Source organism: Podarcis liolepis (assembly GCF_965112155.1).
Source record: "Podarcis liolepis genome assembly, chromosome: 10".
In the NCBI taxonomy this organism is placed as follows: Eukaryota; Metazoa; Chordata; class Lepidosauria; order Squamata; family Lacertidae; genus Podarcis; species Podarcis liolepis.
The window spans coordinates 24,693,679-24,716,253 of record NC_139562.1 but is presented as its reverse complement, the minus strand read 5'-3'; the positions used below and the strand labels follow the sequence as shown (position 1 = coordinate 24,716,253).

Genomic DNA, 22,575 nt, shown 5'->3' with positions numbered 1-22,575 from the left:
GGAACTGCATGAGGGCCAGAAAATAGGGGTGTGTAAGTAAACATGGTGGAAGATTTCAATTAAAATACATTCCTTCAATTTTATTAGTGGCTGATCTTTCCGGTTGATTTTACCTGTACACGTGATTCCATCTCCATTATAGTATGGTTTGCACTGGCAGATGTTTTGCTCTTGGCAAACAGCATTAATGGAACAGTTGGGTGAACACTCGGGAGTTAAAGCTGTGAAGAAAATTAGAACCATTACCCACATTCAAACTTTTCTCATTGTCTCAAGACTGAGGAAAAATCCTAAATAAAGAAACTGGAGGTGTGGCCTGAATTGCATCCCTGTGCACTGAATCAAAGTAAATACCTCAGATACATTTGCAGTAAACTGTTTTAGTTCAGGGACAGGGAAATCCATGGAGGCCAGCTAAATCTGGAGGGGCATCAGCCCCAGCCGGCATAGCCTATGGTCAGGGTGATGGGAGCCATCATCCAGCAATTATCTGACACAGGTTCTCCACTTCTATTTTCTCTTTCACTCCCATTTTAATCCTTGATTAATGCATTGCAATGACTGTTATGGTTAAACAATTAAAAAAAAACCCCTGACTATTTCAGATGTCAACATTACAGTTATCCTTCTCAAACAAATCTACAATTGTTTTGAGGGATATGATAGAGGAGTGATGATAGCAAATGTGTTGCTAACATTGTTTATATTTATATATCAGCTTTAGTTTTTCTATTTGTTTTATAACTTTTGTTGCACTTCCCTTGCCTTCACAGCAGGCCTATGAGGCAGGTCATTCAACTAATAAACGTTCTCAGGGTAGATACGCCCTAAATGGTTGATGAGGAGTAATTATTTTACTCCATTAAATGTTGGTTATAACATCTCAAGCATATTTACCAGAAACCAAGAGCCACTGAAACGAGAGAATTAATTCTGACTGGGCTACCTCTCTTATAGAACCACATCATGATTGAGAGTATGCAAAGAATATTGATTTCTTTAAGTTTATCTATTATTTGTATGGAAAATATGGTGAAGACTATTTTAATCAGCCGACAGCTCTAAAAAGTAATGGTGAGATGAAATCTACTCTGCAGGCTACAACGTTCTCCTACTGTTAAAGAGTCAGACCGATTTTGGTTTCACAGAGCTGTCCAGTCCATCCAGTTTCACAGAAGCACCGTCCTGATCCATAAATTCCTTCATCGCACTGTCCATGTGATGTGCACTCACAGGCTGTAAACAGAAAGTTGTTGGATGATTAGGAGACGGATTATAAGGAGGAGCTTGTTGCAACCCAAAAATCTATGTTATGAACACTAGCTGGTCCTAGCAAAAGCATTTTCCCACTGTCCCTTATAATTAGAGAAGTTGCAGCCCTTGAAGATGGGGCATGTGAAAGGGGTCCATACCACATTTTTCACTCCTGCACAAATAAGCAGCCTAGGTTAGGCTGAGCCTAGAAGGTCTGAAGTTACGTCTCCCAAGTTCAGCTAAGACACACTCCGCAACCACTAACAGAGGATGGGAACCTCTGACCCTGCAGATGTTGTTGCACTCCATCTTCTATCAGCTCCAGCCAGCATGGTCAAGAGTGAAGGATGATGGGAGTTGTAGTCCAACAGTTTCTGGAGGGTAGCAGGTTCTCCACCCCTGCAACTAAACCACGCTACCCCTTATAGTCTGACAAAAGGTTACACAAGTAAAGGGCTTAACAGAACGACAACCACGTGAAACCTACATTTGCAATCCAAGCCGTATCTTCCTGGCATACAGAGCTCACATGAAGTCCCATTGAAGCCAGCATTGCATGTACATTCTCCCGTGCCAGCATATTCTTCATCACATGAACCACGCTTATTACATGGAGTTTCTGATCCTCCTGGGCAGGCTGGGAAGCAGAAAATGGCAACGAGTCAGTCTTTGTAAGAACTATCCCCAAGGTGGCTATTTTATTACTTATTGGGTTAGGACCCCACAGCTCAGAGAGAAAGATCTGTTGGAGCTGGAACTTAACGAGTTAAGTTCTTCCCATGATGCCACACCATTCTGATGTCACTTTTGGAAGCTCGGGAGGAGCTTGGGCAAAGTTTGCCAGTCCCACTCTGTACTCTGTGGGGGAAAGGATGCAGTGCTGTGATGGCTGCAACTAGTCCTGGAAATTCCTGAGAAATATCGGAATAAAAGCTGTAAATAGACAAACCTGGACTCTGTGTGTGTTTGTCTGGAAGCCAAGCAACGTGACAGTTTACACCGCTGTGCAAAACTCTGCTATGGCGTGACGGAGAGCTCGGAGCAGAGCATGCGGCAGGAGAAGTGTGCCGGGCAGTGAAGAGCTAATTGAGGGCCATAAATCAATTAGCGGGAGTCACGCCTGATAACAAACTGCCATAGGTTATGGATGTCCTAAATCATCGCTTGTAAACCTGTCACGGGAGACTGCCGAAAGCTTTGATCTGCGGTGTCGAGCAGAGACGGCAGGAGGCGGAGGCAGAAGCAAACAAGCAAGCTGCAAGACGCAGAGAGTGCCTGTGTTGCTGAGAACTGCGCAGAGCTGAGGTATCGTTTCTCCAGGGAGAAATGCCAGAGGAGCTGATGTTTTTGTAAGTACAGCTTGGGGCCCCCTTGGGAGAACGGAAGGAGATGGCAGATGGCCAGGAAGGGATTCAAGCTCCGTTTGAACAGCTTGAGGAACTCACCGTCCAAGCGTGGAATACCTGGACAAAAAGGGTGAGAGCGTGGTTTTTAGCCACGGAAGTTTGGGACATTTCCCAAAAAGAACCAGTGCAACTGGTGGACAGAGAGGACAGAGATGCAGGAAAGTTGCAATCTGCTTCTCTGGAGGAGAGAATGCAGAGGGAGAAAGCTGAGATCTGCATGTTGAGAGCAGGTGTTCATGCTAATTTGCAACAACACCTGAAGGGCGTTGAATCTGCGTGTGAGGCTTGGCGTGTGCTGAAACGTCTGTGTGAAGGCTCAGCAGGAGGCCAAGGGCAGATTGAAGCTGGAAGCCTAGAGATGGCTGGAGCCCCTGTTCCTGATGATTTAGCCTCAAGGAGTGCTAGTGAGCAAGTCGGGGGGGGCGGAAAGTTCCAAAGGCAAGTTTGAAAAGTTTTCCACTGAACCTGCTGGAATGAAGCGGCAGTTCAAGGGGGGCGGATCTGGCAAGGAGTGCTTTTCCGGAAGAAGGAGGGCCAAGCCAGCTGAAAAGAGCCCCAGGCAGTGTTTTTCCACTGGAGTTTTTCGTTGCTACGTGTGTAATGCAGCGGGACATTTGCGGCGAGATTGCCCCCACCGGAGCAAGGAGGCAAGACAGGATGTTGCCAAGGTCAAACAGCTGAACTCTCATGGGAATCAGTCGGGTTTCCATGGCATCCAGTCTGGAAAAACAACCAGGCATGGGACTGAGGCTGGTGGACGTACCAGGTGCCAGGAAGGGACGTATCAGATAACAGCTAGTCTGGCTTTGTCTGAAGACAGCTGTGACACAAGCCAAGAGCTAAATTTTGTTATTGACTCTGCAGCTAATCGCAATTTGATTCCAGAGACACCTGCTGTCGAGAGGTGGAACTGCACGGCAATACCTGCCGGGAAAACTGTTCTGTTTGCAAATGGACAGAAAAGAAATTTGACTAATGTTGTAAATCTGCATTTTCGTATTTTGCAGGAAACGCTGGAGTGTTGTACCGTTCCTGGGATGCACCACTGTCTTTTATCTGTGCCTTATTTACTGAAAAAGGGATTTACGGTTTGTTTTCAGGATGATGTGTGCACAATCTCCAAAGGAGGGAGGATGCTTGCCAAGGTTAAAAAGGGGCAGAATGATCTCTTCATTCTTAAAACGTCTCTGGAGGGTGATGGGAAGGTTGAGAAAGCACAAGCACTGCGTGCTACAATTCCCAATCATGATTCATGCGTACATGCTTGGCATACACGAACAGCCCATAGTTCTCTAGAAGAACTACAGGTGCTACCAGAAGTTTCTAAAGGGTGTAAGATCTCAGAATGTGGATCTGCTGTAAGTTGTGAAACTTGCAAGCTGGCAAAGGTAAAAGGATGCAGTTATCCAAAGGTTGAGAGGATAACCACTAGGCCTTTTGAACAAATTCACATAGATTTGTGGGGTCCTGTAAAAGAACCAAGTCTGGGAGGGTCAAGGTTTCTGCTCTCGATGCAGGATAATTTTACACAGAATTCCTGGACACACGGTCTCAAATCCAAGGATGATGCAGCACAGCTGATCAAACATTGGATTGAGGAGGTGGAACAAAGGTTTTCCACCAAAGTGCAAGCTGTCACGAGTGACAGAGGAGCTGAGTGTACAGGTTCTGCTTTGCAGAAGTACTTTCGCAAGAAAGGGATACGTCACACAGTGACTTCACCCAATCAGAGGGGGGAGGCAGAGCTCAAGTGTCAGGCTCTGGTTAAAACTGCACAGGTGTTGCTGAAAGATTCTGGGTTACCTCCAAGGTTTTGGCTGGAGGCAATCAAGTATGTGAGCTTCACCTGGAATCGCACCTACAATTCCATGGTAGGGGACACACCGTTTGGGCTGTTGCATGGCAGGAAACCCCAGATTCATTTTTTGCGTATGTTCGGGTCACATGCATCTGTGTCAGTACCTGCTGCGTTGCAGGGGCCAGATGGATCCAAGTTCCGGAAAATGATCTTCTGTGGGTATGAGCCAACAGCGAGTGCATGGAGGTTTGCATTTCCATCAGGTGATCAGAGTAAGTTACTGATCAGCAAGCACGCTGAGTTCTATGAGCAGGATGAAAAGTCAAAACCTGCTTCCAAGCGTGATGTTCTTTCAGAATGTCTTTCTGATTCAGAACAGGAAGATTCTGAGGGGGAGGAAGAAGAAACTGAGTCTGATGATGACGATCAGGTAACTGACCAAAGTCAGGAACAGGAGGAGGTATCTGTAGTTTCTCCACAGGTTAAGAGAACACCCAAAAGTGAGCCTAGTTCTCCTGTAAGTGTAATGGAAAGGATTCGAAAACGCTTTAAGTCGGAAGGGGAATCCCGTGAAGCTGAGGACACAGGTCCTGGTGGCAGTGAGTCAGAGGTAACATCTGAGTTTGTGCCCAGAAGGTCAAGTCGCGCAACAAAGGGCATTCCACCTGAAAGGTACCAAGCGAGAAGTGCGTGGGCCAGGTTCGCACAGTGTGATTCTGGGAGTGTTGAAGGGGTTCAACAGGTGCCTGGGAAAGATGCTGGGAAGGAGCACAAGGCAAAGGGAAAGGTGTTGAACTCAAAAGGGTCTTGTCAGAAGGTGCGGCAAAGGGGGGTGTTGGAGCTGGAACTTAACGAGTTAAGTTCTTCCCATGATGCCACACCATTCTGACGTCACTTTTGGAAGCTCGGGAGGAGCTTGGGCAAAGTTTGCCAGTCCCACTCTGTACTCTGTGGGGGAAAGGATGCAGTGCTGTGATGGCTGCAACTAGTCCTGGAAATTCCTGAGAAATATCGGAATAAAAGCTGTAAATAGACAAACCTGGACTCTGTGTGTGTTTGTCTGGAAGCCAAGCAACGTGACAGTTTACACCGCTGTGCAAAACTCTGCTATGGCGTGACGGAGAGCTCGGAGCAGAGCATGCGGCAGGAGAAGTGTGCCGGGCAGTGAAGAGCTAATTGAGGGCCATAAATCAATTAGCGGGAGTCACGCCTGATAACAAACTGCCATAAGATCTACCGGTATTTAGGCACACAGAGCTAAGGTGATAATCTTCCCTGAAAGAATATTATGGCTTAGGTTCCAAATATATTAATTAATTCATTATTATTTGATTTCTTACTACCCTTCATCATAAGGTCCCAGTGTGGGTTGCAGAGATATAATTTATTTTAATTTTGCATTGTTACAACAATTGACATTCAAAATAATAGGGTGGATGTTAAGACTATATGGGCACGTCCTCTTGGTAGTGTTGCATTTATTTTGGCAAGCCACGAGAGAGCATTCTCAACGCAGGCACTCCAGTTATGGAAATTTATAGTTTATGACACCAACTTGAAACTTATTTTCCACCCAGGCTTTTGTCTGAAGTTTTGTTTCCTATGCACCTTTGCATCAGTACTGTTTGATGGTTGTGGCGATTTTTATAGACCTGTTATTTAACTGTACAGAAGGCTTTTGGCAACAAAACCCTTTAAAATCTATTTACAAGAGGCAATAATGGGGAAAGTATACCAGCAGCAGTTATTCTAGGCTGCATCAGAAGAAGTTTAGCGCCCCGTTCAAGGTCAGCCTTGGTCAGACCACACTCAGAATATTGTGTCCAGTTCTGGACACCACAGTTTAAGAAGAACATGGGCAAGCTGGAACATGTGCAGAGGAGGGAAATCAAAATGATCAAGGGTCTGGAAACCAAGCCTTATGAGGAGTGGTTGAGGGAGTTGGGTATGCTTAGCTTGAATAAGAAGAGGAGACTGAGCGGAGATATGATAGTCATCTTAAGGGCTGTCAAACGGAAGATGGAGCAAACTTGTTTTCTCCTGCTCTGGAGGAGAGGACCCAAACCAATGGGTTCAAGTTACAAGAAAGGCCATTGCAACTAAAAACCAGGATAAACTTTTGGACAGTGAATGCTGTTCAACAGTAGAACAGACTCCCTCAGAAGGTGGTTGACTTTCCTTCATTGCAGGTGTTTAAGCAGGGTTTGGATGGCCATCTGTCATGGATGCTTTAAGTGAGATTCCTGCATTGAAGGGGCTGGACAACATGACCCTCAGGATACCTTCCAACTCTGTAATTCTATGATTCTGTGAAAAATGTTTCCCTATTACTTTAAACACTCTGGACCACCCCTCTGCCATCTGTTTCTGCCACATGCTGCCTGGTGGTTGCTAAGCCAACTCTCCTGTTCAAGAGTCAGAACAGACGATATGTAGGAAGCCTATCGCAGTTTTCTTTTTTAGGCAGCCATAAAGGGATCCAATGTTGACTGTAAAAGTTGTGCTGGGAAAGGGGATGTTTAACCTTTCCCCCCTCATGCTGTTTATCTAGACCTAAATTGCTCCCCCTTCCCACGCTGCTAATAGCATCACTGAGAAAGATATATAAGTACAGGAGCCCTTCTCAGAAGTTTCCCAAGTGTTTGATCCCAGGAAATCTTACCTTGACATTCATTCCCAAAGTAGCCCTTGCAACAGTGTGGTACCCTGACCATCATAGAACAATCCTTCTGACACCCTTTCAAGATCCTGTGGTTGAGAATGTAAGTACATCTCTTCACCTCTCCCTTACGGTTTCATATTTAGAAATGGGGGAAAAAGAGAATGGAAAAAACAAAGAAATCAGGAAATTCAATAAATGCACCATAGTACAAGGTATTCATAACGCCCCTACCAGCCCTCACAGAATGGCTTAGAATCCTAATGTTGGAAGGAATCTCAAAGGTCATCTAAATCCAACTCCCTGAAATGTGAAAGCACGTTTTGCCTCCCAAAAGGAATCCTGGTAACTGTAGTTTACCCCTTCCAGAACTACAGCTACCAGCACGCATAACAAACTACAGTTCCCAGGATTCTGTGGTGTGGGAAAATGTGCTTCATATGTATGGTGTGTAAGTAGCTCTGAAATCTTATGATTGAGGGAGTGAGAAAGGAACCACTGAGATATTTTATAATTCATAAGTAGGTTACAGAGCTTCCAAGTCCTTTTGATACCTCCTTTGCTGTATAAGCTTGTTTGTTTAAAATGTAGCCATTTTCCAAAATATTTTATTACAACTTGTCGGTTAAATTTTGACTCGTAAGTGTAGAACTGTAATTACCGTCACTTTAGATCCAGCAGGGCACTGAGGAGTTATGTAACAAGCAGTGCAGTATCCCTGAAGAGAAAGAGAAATACACTTTTTCTATCAGAAGACTAAAACTCCCCAAAGCTAGCTAGGATTAAAAACCACACTTAATTATTAAAATAATTATGCAAATGCAATATATAATCTAATTAGCACTATGAACTGACATTGTAAACTTCGTTTCCTACAATTTTTTTAAACAAGTCTCTTACCAAAGGTATATTTACTAATATATACCTGAGTGAATGAGTGAGTGAATGAATCAGTAAGTTCCACAGCTGACGGGTCCCCATGAATTCAGTTGTACCTCTATACAGACCCTATGCTCATAGAGCTTATACAGTGGACGCTCGGGTTGTGAACGTGATCCGTGCGGGATGCACGTTCGCAACCCTCAGCATTTGCAACCCGCAGGGCTGTGTCGGTGCACGCACGGGTTGCGATTTGGCGCTTCTGAACATGTGCGACCACCAAAACCCGGAAGTAACCCGTTCTGGTACTTCCGGGTTTCGGCAGTATGTAACCCGAAAAAACGCAACCTGAAGTGTCTGTAACCCGAGGTATGGCTGTATGCACAAAATTTATATGAGCACAATCGGGACCAAGCAAAAAGCAAGGCAATAAATCAAACATTAGTGAATAGGTAAAAAAAGGTAAAGGACCCCTGGATGGTTAAGTCCAGTTAAAGGTGACTATGGGGTGTGGCCTTCATCTCACTTTCAGGCCGAGGGAGCCAGCGTTTGTCTACAGACAGCTTTCGGGGTCATGTGGCCAGCATGACTAAACTGTTTCTGGTGCAATGGAACACCGTGATGGAAACCAGAGCACACATAAATGCCGTTTACCTTCCCACCGCAGCAGTACTTATTTATCTACTTGCACTGGCGTGCTTTCAAACTGCTAGGTTGGTAGGAGCTGGGACAGAGCAACAGGAGCTCATCCCATTGTGAGGATTTGAACCATTGACCTGATCTGAAAGCTCAAGAGGCTCAGTGGTTTGGACCACAGCACCCCTATTTGTACAATAGTGTTTTAGAGGCCTAAAACACAGCTTCTCAATTCCCATTTTCTTAGTCACTTCGGTAAAAGAAAATACATTTCTGATTCAACAACCGTCCTCTTCAGTAGTGCAAAGAGTGTCTAATGAATGCATGGGGATGGAGGGAGGGAAGACTGTCATTGCAGTGGTAAGACTTTGCCCACAAGCTTCACACATTAATTTGAATGCCACAACCTGGGGACTTTGCAGTGTGCAACAGAGTACTCGGATGAGGTTCAGGCTACTTCCTTGGTGGTAGAACTGCCACTACCTCATACAGAGCCTTCTCTGCAAAAGGACACAATCCTGCCACCATTCTTAGACTCAGAGGGGCAGGTCTGTCTCCTAAGCCTCACAGAGGCCTCACAGACTACAAAACAAGATGAAGACACTTTAACCAGCCAACCAGCTCCTTCAGGTTAGAGGAGCATGCTACATTCTAAGCCTGGTCAATCTACATAAAGCTGCAGGGACTCCACCTTTAGTAGAGCTCCATGGAACTGTCCAAGGTCCTGCGTGTTGCCTTTTGGCCTGACATTCATGCTCCCACTGAACTGCACAGAGCCTGTGCATGTACAGTTGTATGCATGTTCGTGTCTGTCTTCAGGTAACTCAATGAATAAGATGGTTCAATACATTTTGCTGGCTGAGGTGGACCAGCAAATAGACCAGATGGATAAGTCAAGGTGCATAGTACTCAAAGCCAGTCAAGGTATTTTGGCACCACAGGCAGAGAATCCCACTAGTACCTCTTTGCTGTCCACTCACAGACATTCTGGCTTGTGGTGGCTGTATCATTCTGCCTAAGGGCAGGGCCTGTATATAGGTCACTGGGATGGGAGTGCCAGGCAAAAACATTCTTAAATAATCTATGGATTTTTAAACTGTGGGATGTGAGTCATTTTATTTGTTACTTTGTTGTGTGTGTGTGTGTGTGTGTGATCCTCAGCTGGAGTGGTGTAGAAATTTAATAAATAAGTATCAGTGTATTGCCACTTTCCTCCCAGGCACAGACATTCCATGAATACACCTTAAATGATAGAACAGAGGGGGAAAATCCCATATGCATCATATTGGGTTTTCCCCAATACTTCAACATTTATAAAATCCTGGAAATATAGAACATGGAATAACTGAGAAATGAAATCTAGCCCAGTAGAACTTTTTCATTTGTGCAATAAAATGGAGAAGTAGGCAGAGAAAATTATTAAATATCTCTCTATTATTATTCCTAGTCAAGGACAATAACTAAAGATATTCAAAACAGCAAATGCATTTCATTATCTAAATCAAGCAACATTCAAAAGTAGGCAGTAAGAAGCAGATTAAGTTTAATTGAACTAAATCCTCTTGAACTGAATAAGACTTCTGAGTATGCACCTACTGAGCTGCATTATTTAGGCTCTGATCTAGAGCTCCAGTGTACAGCAAAAGGTCCTGCATATGCAGGATTCCCTTGTACTTGCAGGAGATGTGTATACATATTGGAGCACTCACAGATGTAAGGGCACTGGATTAGTTCTGAGATTCAGAAGGCAACAAAAATCCATAGGAGGACTGACCGGAATATTAGAAGAGATAAAGGTGTCACATCGACCTCCAAGGACAGGATCTGTTAACATGCAGTCAATACCATAAGCGATGCCACCATCAAACTCAATATGCCTTTGTACAATCTTACACCTTCTTTCATTGAGGAACAGGTCACCCTGAAGGAGAAAGTTATAATAAAGTTATCACTGCTTCAGCAGGAGGCCTATTAGGTAGTGAAAACAGGAAGAATAAATATAAATTGGAGTCAGATTGTTGGTTGGTTTTTTAACATATTTACCAAGAATCCCAAAGCCAACACCTCTTGTGTAGTATCTGCTTATCTATTTATATGACAACATGTTTCAAAACCAATGCTTTCAGAGATGCTATGTATCTTATTATACTGTTTCGTTTGCTGCCGCTGACATTTTAATGTTGCTTTTTTATTGTTTTATGGATATTGTATTTTAATGTTTTGTTGCTTTAAGCTGCCCAGAGAACACTGATATTGAGCAGCATAAAAACCTTAAAAGGCACTATTTTTATGAAATTAGTTGTTTCATTAATGCGAAACAACTATGGGTGCTTCTGGAGAAAGTCTATGAACTAGATCTGGGGTAGGCAATGCAGATGTTGCTGGACTACAGCTCATCACTGAACGCTGACCATGCTGGCCAGGGCTGATGGGGGACGGAATCCAACAACATTGGATACCCCTGATCCATCTCAATCTGATTTCTGATGGGAGTTTGGTCACCCTCTTGGTCACCTGATTTGACAGCCTGTGCTGACGAAGAGATAGGGGCAACATAATTCTGTTGATTCATTGGACCTCTCAGTGGATTTCAAAGATCTTGGTTATTCTTCTGGACTGCCTTCTGGGGGCTGTACAGTGGTTCCATTCCTTTCACCATTCCTGTGGAAAGCTTCACTTTTCCACGGTTTGAAGATGGAAGACTATCGTTCCCTCCCTATGGAAGTTGCCCTACAGTATTCTGCAGGGCTCTTCCCCACCCTGGTCTACACCGTTTGGCAAGCCACCTTCTAAGTTTTAGAATGGAGTCTTTCCTAGCTCCACCTGGATTGAACCTAGGACTTATTGTATGTGAAGCCATATGTTCTGCCACAGAGCTATGTCCCTTCCCCCAAAGTATGATGATGGGATTATGGGGCTGGAGTGGTCAAAACACCATGGATTAGCCAAACACTCACCGTATTGCTGTCATCATTGGCACATATCACACTGAGATCAGAACCTTGAAGAGTCTTCAGTGAAGTAGAGCTAGGGAGGTCACAGGCTAAAATCTGTGGAAGAGATCAGGAAAAACAAGAGAAAAAGGAAGAGACTGCACTGGTGTTGTTTTGTTTTTTTAAAAATTATAAATCACCTAGAAATGTTGCACTGAAATGTTGTACACTCCTACCTTAGCACTTCCAATAATGTGGAATTTCAAATACTGAAGCAGTTTCTCCTTGTTTGACATTTTAAACAATGAATCCTGCTGGTCCTTTGGCAGAGCCCTGATTACTTTGTCAGAGGGCCAAAACAAGGTGATTGGTTGATGAAGAGGATCATTAATGAGACCCATCAGTCCTGAACTCTGAAATAAAGTAAAAGGAAAAAGACACAGTTTTTTGTTTTTTATACTATAAATGATATTTCACTGTGGATGTAAAGAGGGCTCCAGGCAGGTTCTGTTGCCTACTCTGCAGCTGGGAGACAAGAAATGCCCAAAACTTATACAGAAGACTTTTTGGCTCTCTTCCTGTTGAGCCTCAATCCCATTTCTTGGAACGGCTTAGGAGAAACTGGAATTCAACAGGGCAGAAAGTGATAAAATATAGACAAAATAGGAAAACCACCACAAGGAGTGGAAGAAAAACCATCCTGGAAATAAGCAAAACCCACAAGGAATAAGAAAAACTGAGTATGTATTATTGTCCCATGCCCCTCGATGCAAATTGAATAATCACAGGAAGCTAGCAGGGTGGGTCTTGGAGCACTCTTTACATCCACAGTGAAATACCATTCACGGTAAGTACAGCTGTTCCATCACCTGTAAGATGCAAGAGGTCTCCAAGTAGGTGGGATTTCCTCTGACAAAACCCTGCATCCAAAGGCCTTACAAAATGGGTTACAAAATCAAGTACTCTTACCTCTAGCAAATTGTAGAACATGATGTACCCATTTTTTGCTGCAATCACTTTGAGGTTTTCCTAGGAAGAAAAATTATTTGCCAATCTTATTTGCTCATTTAGTAAATGTAACAGCAGGGTGTTTTCAAAAAGCAGTAACATAACGTTTATTATTTTTACATACAACATATGAAAATGGTTGCTGCTTTCTGCAACATTTCGTAACAGAAGTTTCTGCATAATAGAAGCCTATTTAATCCTTGTAACTATGGTAAGTGTGACCACGAAGGGGCTAAAACCCAACTACTGCTGCTAATGAATCACTAGGTATTTTCAGTGCCAGCATAGCATCAGTGTGACACTGGGGGCGGGGGGGGGGGGGCAGGATATGAAGTCAACTAAGTCCTACTCAGAGTAAACCCATTGAAATAAATGAACCTAAGTTAGTAATGTCCTTTATTTATTAAATGTACATCCTGCCATTCCTCCCAAAGCAGTCCAGGGCAGCAAAACAATCATTCATATATATATATATTTGGAGGCTCTACTCTGAGTAGGACTAGCACTGAATACCTGCCGATGGTCTTTGCAGCCATTTCATTTCACAAGTGCTTTGCTAGTTCCAATTAGCTGTAGTCTAATTCACAAATTACAGCCAAACTAGGCATGACACGAAACATGTCAAGTGCTGTGGTTGTTTTTAAAAACTGCTGTGCCCCCATTTTTGCCTGGGAAATAGTGAGAGAGGAAGGGTTAACCATGCCTCACCACAGTTCTGATGAAAATTGTTTCTCCCTCACCTATGGTGGCTATTAACAACCGAAAACACAACCCTGGGACCCAAGTGGCATATTTAGCACTATGATCTAGTTTGGTCCAAAGAGAAGAGAAGCACTGGGCTAAGTCCCACGTTGCTCTGTAGGGCAGCCTTCAACCTGGAACCCTCCATGTGTTTTGGACTGTTGAGAATTCCACTCCTCCCATGCTGCAGGTGTGTGTGGGATTGTTACATGTCACATGTCTGTTTACATTCCAGCACTGATTATTGGAGTCTTGTGAGCGGAAAGGGAAATACGCTGTTTCTGCTCTGTATAGCTTTTGTTTTTGTTGTTTTCTCGGAGTTGAAGAGACACACCATGGACTACACCCAGTCAGCTGATGGGAGTTCTGGTGCAAAACATTTGGAGGGCCCCAGGTTTTCCAAGACTGCTCTATAGTGATAGCAGCTAGAAGAGTTACAGGCTCTCACTTCTGCTTTTCAGCCCTTTAAAAAGTCTTCTTCCACATGTTTATGAAACATAAGAAAAGCAAGAGACAGTGACATCTAGTGGTTAGAGAGCTGGACTAGGACTTGGGAGACCAGGGTTCAAATCTTCACTCAGCTATCAAGCTCACAGAATAAGCCACAGCCTCTCAGCCTGACCAACCTCACAGGGTTCTGAGGATAAAAATGGGAGGGGAATCAAATGTGCTTTCCTTGGAGGAAAGGTGGGATAGAAATGTAGCAAATAATTAAATCAATAAAATCATGTCAGAAGCACAGGTTAGCAAAATGTAGTTACTGTTGAAATTATTGATGCAAATGATCTAATTGAATTACTTAACAAAACAATGCAGTCTTTTTTTTTGGAAACAATTATGATTTATCTATGTTTTAGTAAGAACAAACAACTATGGCAATTAATTATGGCAGACATATCACCTAAGTGACACACTGTAATCTTTATTTCAACTAGTTAAGCAACTAATCAGCTGAAAGCAAAGTAGTAAAATGTGACCGAACAACTTTTAATTAGTTGAAAACACCAGCATAAATTTTACACACCCTTTGAGTTTTTGGTTGTCCAGGAGGGAACTCTTGAATCCTCTGTGGAAACAAGGCCTTGTCTATGAGATGTATTACCCCATTTGTGCAGATTAAATCACTGGTTAAAATCTTAGCATCTCCATTCAAAAAAACTGAATTCTGAAAACAAACACAAAAAACAAGGTATGGATTCTACTAGTGCGTAGTCTCACATTTGTTTTAAAATAGAATAAATGTACCAGGAAATTAGGCAATGCGATAAAAATCCAGGGACTTAAATGCATTTCAGCAGTAGCTGGAACTGTGTGCAGCTTCCCTCTCTGTTGAGCCATCAAACTGCAGGTGGAAGTTTCTCAATGAAGTACCTTCAAACCCAGAATGACTCTGCCCACCCAGACTGGCCATAGCTCATTCCCTTCTAAGTCCTTTCCAAAGTTTCCCACTTCCACTTAGCATAGAAAGAGACCACATGTTTGGTAAATTAAAAATCATTTATTTACAAACTCTTCAAAGGTCAGATTCATGTGTTTTTCCATATAGCAGCAACAAAACATAGCCAGTTAAACTTGAGTTATAAATTGATAAGAGTTTCTAAATTATTTGTATAGAAACAGAGATGGCTTGCTTAAGCCACACATTCTGAGCTGGGAACAACCAGACCAGATGTCTTTCCTGGTAGGGTTACATGGTGGAAGAGAGAGAGAACAAAGAGTTTGGTATCCCTTCCTCCCAATGTAAGGGGGTGTGACCTAGCTAAGCCTGGCAGGACAGCTTACTCTATGGTCTTAACCCCTTTATGCATTAATTAGAGTTAAGCATGTTGGCTATATGAGGCTTATTTATCCCACACCAAGTGGGTTGGTAGAGGAGGAATGGGCTTTCTTTCTTCCATAGCTAGCATGGAAGCTAAGTGTAGTGGGATTTGCCCGCCAGTTCACCTACTCACCTGCAAAGCATTCATTGTCACCTGTGGTGCCCCAGTGAGTTGTTAATGCAATGCTGCAGAAGAGCTCATCTGGTGGCTTGAAACCATCGACCCATTAGATTAGCATTCATCTGAGCTAATGCTGATCCATCCCAACACCTTAAGAAGACTGCATCTCTGTTTTCTAAGGAGGTGACATTACACATATGCTGCCCAAGGCTTAGTTACCTGTGAGAATGTGATCTTGAGCTGATCTCCATGGAGAGTGGTGACAGTTTTATCAGATGTCATATCACTAGAGAGCAGCGCTGTACAGCCTACTATATGATAGCGAAGAATCTGGGGCATCCAACCTTTGAGACTCCAGTCATTAACCTTAGACAAGAGTCAGAAAACATAATAGGTAAGGCGGGGGAGCAAATGGTACTGCTGCAAATGCACCCAAAATACTGCTGTTGATTTTGCTGCCTCATTACCATGAGGTGGGAGTCTGGGATCTGAGGCACATAAATGGTGCAGCCTACTCTGGTACCTGTTTACTTGGAAGCAAGTCAACTGTGTTCAATGGGGTTTACTCCACAGTGTGTCAAGGGCTGGAAATATTAATATACTGTTATGAGTTGAGGGTGGGGAGGGCTGTACGCCAATACCCTTCAAATTCATGGATCCAGCATGGATCAAATTCCTGGAATAGCCAGACTGGTTTCCTGGTGAGGTTATGGCCCTAAATATGGGTTAAGGTAACAAAGGAAGTGGTTCTGTGCCAGGGAGAAAATAGCTGGGGGGCCACCTTCCTCAATTTGCTAGTAGTTAGACAAAGGCCAGAGTGGAAAATGGAGTCATGTGAGATAGAAGCAAGGCAGCAGGCTAGGAAGGCAGAGAGTCAGAACCATGCCTGATTTCTTCTGGAATCAAAGACTATGGCTATTATTATTATTACTACTAATTTTTATTTGTACCCTGCCCTACCCGACCGGAGCCAGGCTCAGGGCAGCTAACATCATAAAACTAACACAGTATACAAAGAACATAAGAACATAAAAACAGGCAATCAATTAAAATACATCTTAAAATTAGTTCAGAGCAAATTAAAATCTGGACAGATGGCAGTCCATGGGTAAAACTGAGAGTGGTTAATATTCTCCAGGGCCAACTGTTACCACTGGTCTTATAAAGGACCTGTGAGCGGGCTAGGAGGCCTCTTTAATGCTAGTTCTTATACAGAAAGAGAAGAATCAGACTGAACTCTGACCAGAGGCCTGGAGGAACAGCTCCGTCTTTCAGGCCCTGCGGAAAGATATTGGAGAAGCAAGACCCTTTTGAGGCGTTAATGCTGTGAACCTGTCCATTGTAGGCTCAGGTTGTATATTTGTGTAAGTAAAGCATGTATCATAAAGACAGCAGTGTATCTGCTGTACCGCATTCCAAAGGTAACACAAACCCCTGGGTAAGTGCCTGGAACCGCTGGAATCTGGCACCGCTCTGCGTTTGGGTTGGTGTGACAATGCTTTCCTACAGCACTACCTTGGGAGGGAGGAATCGCCTCACTGTAGGGATCTAATCCAGGGTAATGGATGTGCTGCCTTGTTAGGAGTGTCTGTTTGCTTCCACTGATGCTCTGTTGTATATTTCCAAATAAAGCACAAGCCACCAAGATAACATAAGGCTCTAGGGCTTTGTTATCTAAATGAACTTAAGCTCAGCAGCCCTGTCCCTAGAACTTCTTGCCACCATGCGTGTAAGTTACTAGACTGAATAAATGTTTACTGGGGGCTGGCAGAGGCGGGATTCCTGCATTTCTATGCTTGGCACAGAGAAAGAATGGAACACTTTATCCCTCCATCTCCACCCGTCTCACCCATCTGTAAGGAATGCCAGATGCTCCCCGGCATATAGTTCATTGTTGGCTATGTCTACCAGGCTAGTGCTTAAGTATAAGGCCGATTTGCATTGTTAAGATTGATTTGCTTACTTTTGGTGTGGTTAGATATGCTTGGTTGGTTGGTGCAAAAACAGTGAATGGGCCGGCTCCGGCAATGTCATTGATGTTAGAGTCCTACAAGAAAGAAAGGCAAAATGTTAAACATTTCAGGCTAAAAATGTATATTAGGGTAAAGTGTTATAAAATGCACATATAGGTGCAAATAACATTAAAAAAAATAGCTTGCAAAACACGTGTATTAGGAAAAGTGCATACAAAAATGTTCATCAGGAAAAAAGTGCGCTAAAGTGCTGATTAATTTACACGAGGACATTAAAATAAATAAATAAATCACAAACCAATGCAGAAATGTGGCAAGCTGAACTTAAGTCTGGAAAAACAAGTAACTGACGGCTCATCTACAATATGGCTGATCATGTTTATCACATGTGCTTTGCCTATAAATAACAACTTTGGCAAAGCTTTCAAAATGTGTGAGTGAAAATGATCACTGATAGAGATCAGGACCTGGGAGGGCACGTCTATCTTACCGTTAGATATCCCTTAAACCGAGTAGTGTTGTAATCTGCTGCAAGTTCCTATAAAAATAAATAAATAAATTGATTGATTGATTGATTGATTGATTACAGAAGGCAGCAATGACAAAATAGAAACGATGTAGGCCGGGTGTGGGGAACCTTTGGCCCTTCAGATGTTGATGAACTACAACTCTCATCAGCCCCAGCAAGAATGCCCAATGGCCAGGGATAATGAAAGCTGTAGCACAACATTCTACAATAAAAAAGGAAGTTTTACCGCAAATATATTGCCTCTGCAAGTAAATCCATCTCCAACGTAATTGGTTCGACAGGTACAGGTCCTTTCTGAGTATTCAGTATCATTGCAGAAGGCATTTTGCGAACAGCCACCATTATCCTGTTAGGAAGGGAACCCAACATTAAACAAAATCTCCCCTGTGAAGATACATCTCAGTTCTAGTTTAAGAAAAAGAATAAATCTATGGATTAAGTGAATAACTTTTACACCTTGCTCATTTCAATGGGACGTGGCCCTTCCATAGTCAACACTGCCCACTTGGTGGCACAGAAATCCATAATCATAAGGATTTAAGAAGCAGCAAACTTCATATTGAGAACACAGCTGAAACGGAAACTGAAAAGCAGAGCAAAGGGAAAGCCAGGAGATGGAGTCCAACACACCACTCTTATATGCGACTCTTCCATGGTCTACATACTACAATTCTTTACATGGAGGCTGTTGTTGTCATGCCACAAATTAAAAATACCATTTCCTTCCCTTTGCCCTACAAATCCTAGGTGGGGCAGAGCACTGCTTTAGATGGGGCAATGCCCCAACTGTCTATCTAGATCATTGATATGAGTTATTGGGAAAACCTAACTTTTAAATTGGAAAATATACTAAGCCTCAGAGGGATCAGCTGCGTTACAGAGCCAGATTGCATGCTGAATTACAGTAATACAGGATTAGCTGTAATAAATAAATAAATAAATGTTAAAATCCAATTTTTAAGAGATTTACAGTCACTGAAGAAAGCAATAAGCTGGCAATAAGAAGCCCATATGCAAGGAAAGGAAGGAGCACTTTTCTTGTCTTTCACTTGGGATTCAAATGTCAATGCTCTCAATCCTCAGATCAGGCAAAAAAGGGCCAATCAGCCTTTGATTATGTCTGCACCACAGCTGCTCTGTAAGAGCTCCGTAAAAATGGTGAAATGCCCTGCTTTTGCTCAAAGGTTCTCAGTTGTCGACGGTGACCTCCCTTTCTCTACCTAAAGCAGTCTGCCCGCACCTTCTGTCATTGCCCCTTTCCCCTTTTTCTGTTGCTCCCTCCTCCATGAACTGCCACTCACTCAGTCCCCAGCGGGGATACTTTCTCAGAGTGAGGCACTGTGGGAGAGATGGACCCAGAGATTTTGCTGCGATGGTGACTAAGGACCCTGAGACGGTGAAGCAAGTCTGGAATGTGAATCCTGTGGACTGACTTTTAAAAGGAAGCACGGAGTCTCAAGCCTTCCTTGAAAGTTTTTCTCCCTCGTTCTCTCTTGCATGGGCTGCAGCAACCCAGCGGCGGAAGAAATACACTAGTCTGATCTTGGTGAGTTCACTCCTGCCTCAGGTTTACGTTCAGAGCAAACAAAGCAGGCTGGCTGCACTTTCATGTGTAGCTGAAATACAAGCAAATGGCAGCCACGAGCAGGGCCAGTAGATGCCAGTTTCTCATCTACCTGCAGGAGATGTTAAAAAGTTCTTGTTTGGGATTCCTGCCTTGAATGGACCTTTGTCTGCTTGGTAAGAGACACACCTCAAAGCACATTGTCAATGAAAAACCAGGCTGATATGAAATCTACTCACATAGGAACAGAGACTGATGTAGGTGCATGTTTTGCCATTGCCAGAATATCCTTTTAAACAATTACACACTGCCTGCCAGGAGAAAGGGGCGGGGGGAGAGAAACAATGTTAAGTTTTGCAAAGAGAATATAATTGGCTCTGGATAATAAATAAGGCACAGAATAATATATCCCTTTCTGGGCTCACATCTCTTTTCTAACATTCCTTTTTTTCATAGGCAAAGCACATAGCCTAAGGTGCGTTTTCTCATTTCTGCCACTGCATTTCATCAGTTGAAAGAGCCCAATATGATAAGCTATTTGAGCCTTAATATTTTTTAAAAGAAAAGGGGGAAATGTTACAATTAGAGTATAACAAGTTAGGTCTTTGTCATTCCAATTTATCTTACATAGCTCAGGGCATCCTCAGAAAACTGGCCACATATGGTCTCTCCCCAGAGTATTGATTAAGTTTAGAAAGGGGAAGGGCCAAAGAACATAATCAAAGAAAGACTCAGGGACACTGAAACCCAAAATGACTTTAACCAACTTCCGATAACTTATAAACTTCTATACAATTCCCAAAGGCCCCATCTAGCAAACTATCTCAAAGTTCTAGACAACACTAAACACCGATAGGCATTTTCCAGGGCCCGCTTTAACGCTCTCCCTTCAGCTCTTCTAGAGGGAAGATACAATAAAATACCGATCGAACAAAGATTATGTCCCTGTAACAGCAATGAAATCGAAACCATTGGGCATGTCATCTTATACTGCCCATTATATCGAGACTCAATAAAAGAGTTGATCGAACCGATTCTGAGGAAAATACCTCGTAGTACAGACGACACCTATATCAGACACCTCTTAGCTGACAAAGAGCCCGAAATTAACAGGTCCGTGGCAAAGTACTGTTACATTGCAACAAGAATAAGACGAGCAATGATGTCTACAAAGGAGTCCAAACTGTAAACATCGAAGGAACGATAATAAACAGTAGCGACTCCTGAATTGAATTTTAAAAACTTAAAACTCGAAACCTGGTCATAAATATAAGCACCAATTCTGAGAATTGGTCATTTTTTACTGCTACTTGTAGCACAATACTACTCTTAATGTCATATTTTATAAATTGCTTCCTGGTCACTGACCGTATTAAAGATACAGTGGTACCCCGCAAGACGAACGCCTCGCAAGACGGAAAACCCGCTAGACGAAAGGGTTTTCCGTTTTGGAGGCGCTTCGCAAAACGAATTTCCCTATGGGCTTGCTTCGCAAGACAAAAGCCCATAGGGAAATCTCCGGGGACCTCTTTTAAATGCTAGCGGTGGGGAGCAAAGCCTTTCCCCCCCCCTCCGGCCTTCAGAAGAGGTCCAGGAAGGCTGGCGGGGGCCGAAAGGCTTTGCTCCCCAGCGCCAGCATTTTAAAAGCAGTCCGGGATAGCAGGGAAGCGCTTCCCGCTATCCCGGACGGCTTTTGAAGGCAGGAGAGGTCCGCGAAGCCTGGGCGCGCTGATGTCAGCGCGCGCAGGCTTCGGCATGCCGGCAACTCTCCGCCAGCAGCGGCAGCGCTGCCGCTGCTTGCGGAGAGGTCCGCGAAGCCTTGGCCGGACAGCTTTTGAAGGCGGGGGGGGGAGCAAAGACTTTCGCCCCCGCCAGCCTTCAGAAGAGGTCCAGGACCTCTTCTGAAGGCTGGCGGGGGGCAAAAGTCTTTGTCCCCCCTGCCTGCCTTCCCAGGGGCTTTTAAATCGCCCCGGACAGCGGAGAAGTCCTCCACTGTCCCGGGGCGATTTTAAAATGCCGCCCGCCAGCATTTTAAGATCGCCCCGGACAGCGGAGAAGCCCTCCGCTGTCCCGGGGTTTTTTAAAATGCTGGGGGTGGGAAGAAAAGCCCTTGTCCCCCCCCAGCCTTCAGAAGAGGTCGGGGGACAGACTGTCCCCGGACCTGGTCTGAAGTCGGTTTCCCTAGGAACGCATTAATTGATTTTCAATGCATTCCTATGGGAAACCGTGCATCGCAAGACGAAAAACTCGCAAGAAGAAAAAACTTGCGGAACGAATTAATTTCGTCTTGCGAGGCACCACTGTATTTGATTTGATTCTTACATAGCTCAGTGGAATAAAAATAGCCAGAGACCTCGTTACCTAGGCAACTTACTTTTATTTAGTCCATAAAGTTATTTGCAAGAATCCTCAAAATATGAGTGTATTTTTTTTTAAAAAAACCAAAACCTAATATTTTGGACTTCATAATTCTGTGCTCAAAGTACGGCACACACATTGGCTGGATCTAGAGATGTACATCAAAAAGACATTTCAGGAAAGTGCACTGTAAACTTCATTATGGGACTCCACAGTGCCATTTAGTGTTATAACGCATATGAAAAGATCCCATGAATGGAAGCAAATGGAAGCTGCTTCCCCGGCCACGCCACAATTTAAAATGGCGTAGCCATGCCCCCAGGTAAACCCGAATGGCTGGCCAGGGGTGTGACGCGAGCAGGAATCCTGCTGATGTGAGCGGCGTTCCTCCGCCCACTCCTGAGTCGCTGCAAGGACCTGCATTCCCGCCCACAGAGCAGCCCCTCTCAAAAGGGGGAGGGGACATATAAAAAGCTTTTTCTTTACTAATGTAGCCGAGTCCATTATTTCAGTAATCCTTGCAAGGGAGGACCGCATTACAGTATTATTATGCCCATATTACAGATAATGGAGGGAGGTTCAGACTTACTTAAGGACACTGAGTTAATTTGTTGCAGAGCCAAGGTGTGAACTGACATCTACTCCACTAAAATGTTGTAGTTAAAACAGGATACAGTGGTACCTCGGGTTAAGAACTTAATTCGTTCTGGAGGTCCATTCTTAACCTGAAACTGTTCTTAACCTGAGGTACCACTTTAGCTAATGGGGCCTCCTGCTCCCACCACGCCGCCACCGAGTGATTTCTGTTCTTACCCTGAAGCAAAGTTCTTAACCCAAGGTACTATTTCTGGGTTAGTGGAGTCTGTAACCTGAAGCGTATGTAACCCGAGGTTCCAC

At 43.8% G+C, this 22,575-nt stretch overlaps 1 protein-coding gene across 2 annotated transcripts in view; it reads right to left on the bottom strand.

The window, feature by feature from the left end:
* The window catches only part of STAB2 (stabilin 2), a 91,564-nt gene that overhangs the window by 14,361 nt on the left and 54,628 nt on the right, over positions 1 to 22,575 (bottom strand). For both annotated transcript variants that reach the window (XM_083461824.1, XM_083461823.1), the window contains exons 44-58: positions 19,560 to 19,631; positions 17,983 to 18,102; positions 17,718 to 17,765; positions 17,218 to 17,301; positions 15,474 to 15,620; positions 14,339 to 14,479; positions 12,535 to 12,594; positions 11,802 to 11,978; positions 11,590 to 11,682; positions 10,407 to 10,553; positions 7,779 to 7,835; positions 7,121 to 7,244; positions 1,742 to 1,891; positions 1,132 to 1,236; positions 114 to 221 (exon numbers count right to left, since the gene is read on the bottom strand). In XM_083461824.1, the coding sequence (XP_083317950.1) occupies positions 114 to 221; positions 1,132 to 1,236; positions 1,742 to 1,891; positions 7,121 to 7,244; positions 7,779 to 7,835; positions 10,407 to 10,553; positions 11,590 to 11,682; positions 11,802 to 11,978; positions 12,535 to 12,594; positions 14,339 to 14,479; positions 15,474 to 15,620; positions 17,218 to 17,301; positions 17,718 to 17,765; positions 17,983 to 18,102; positions 19,560 to 19,631 (1,633 nt within the window). The remainder of the gene's footprint in view (positions 1 to 113; positions 222 to 1,131; positions 1,237 to 1,741; positions 1,892 to 7,120; positions 7,245 to 7,778; positions 7,836 to 10,406; positions 10,554 to 11,589; positions 11,683 to 11,801; positions 11,979 to 12,534; positions 12,595 to 14,338; positions 14,480 to 15,473; positions 15,621 to 17,217; positions 17,302 to 17,717; positions 17,766 to 17,982; positions 18,103 to 19,559; positions 19,632 to 22,575) is intronic.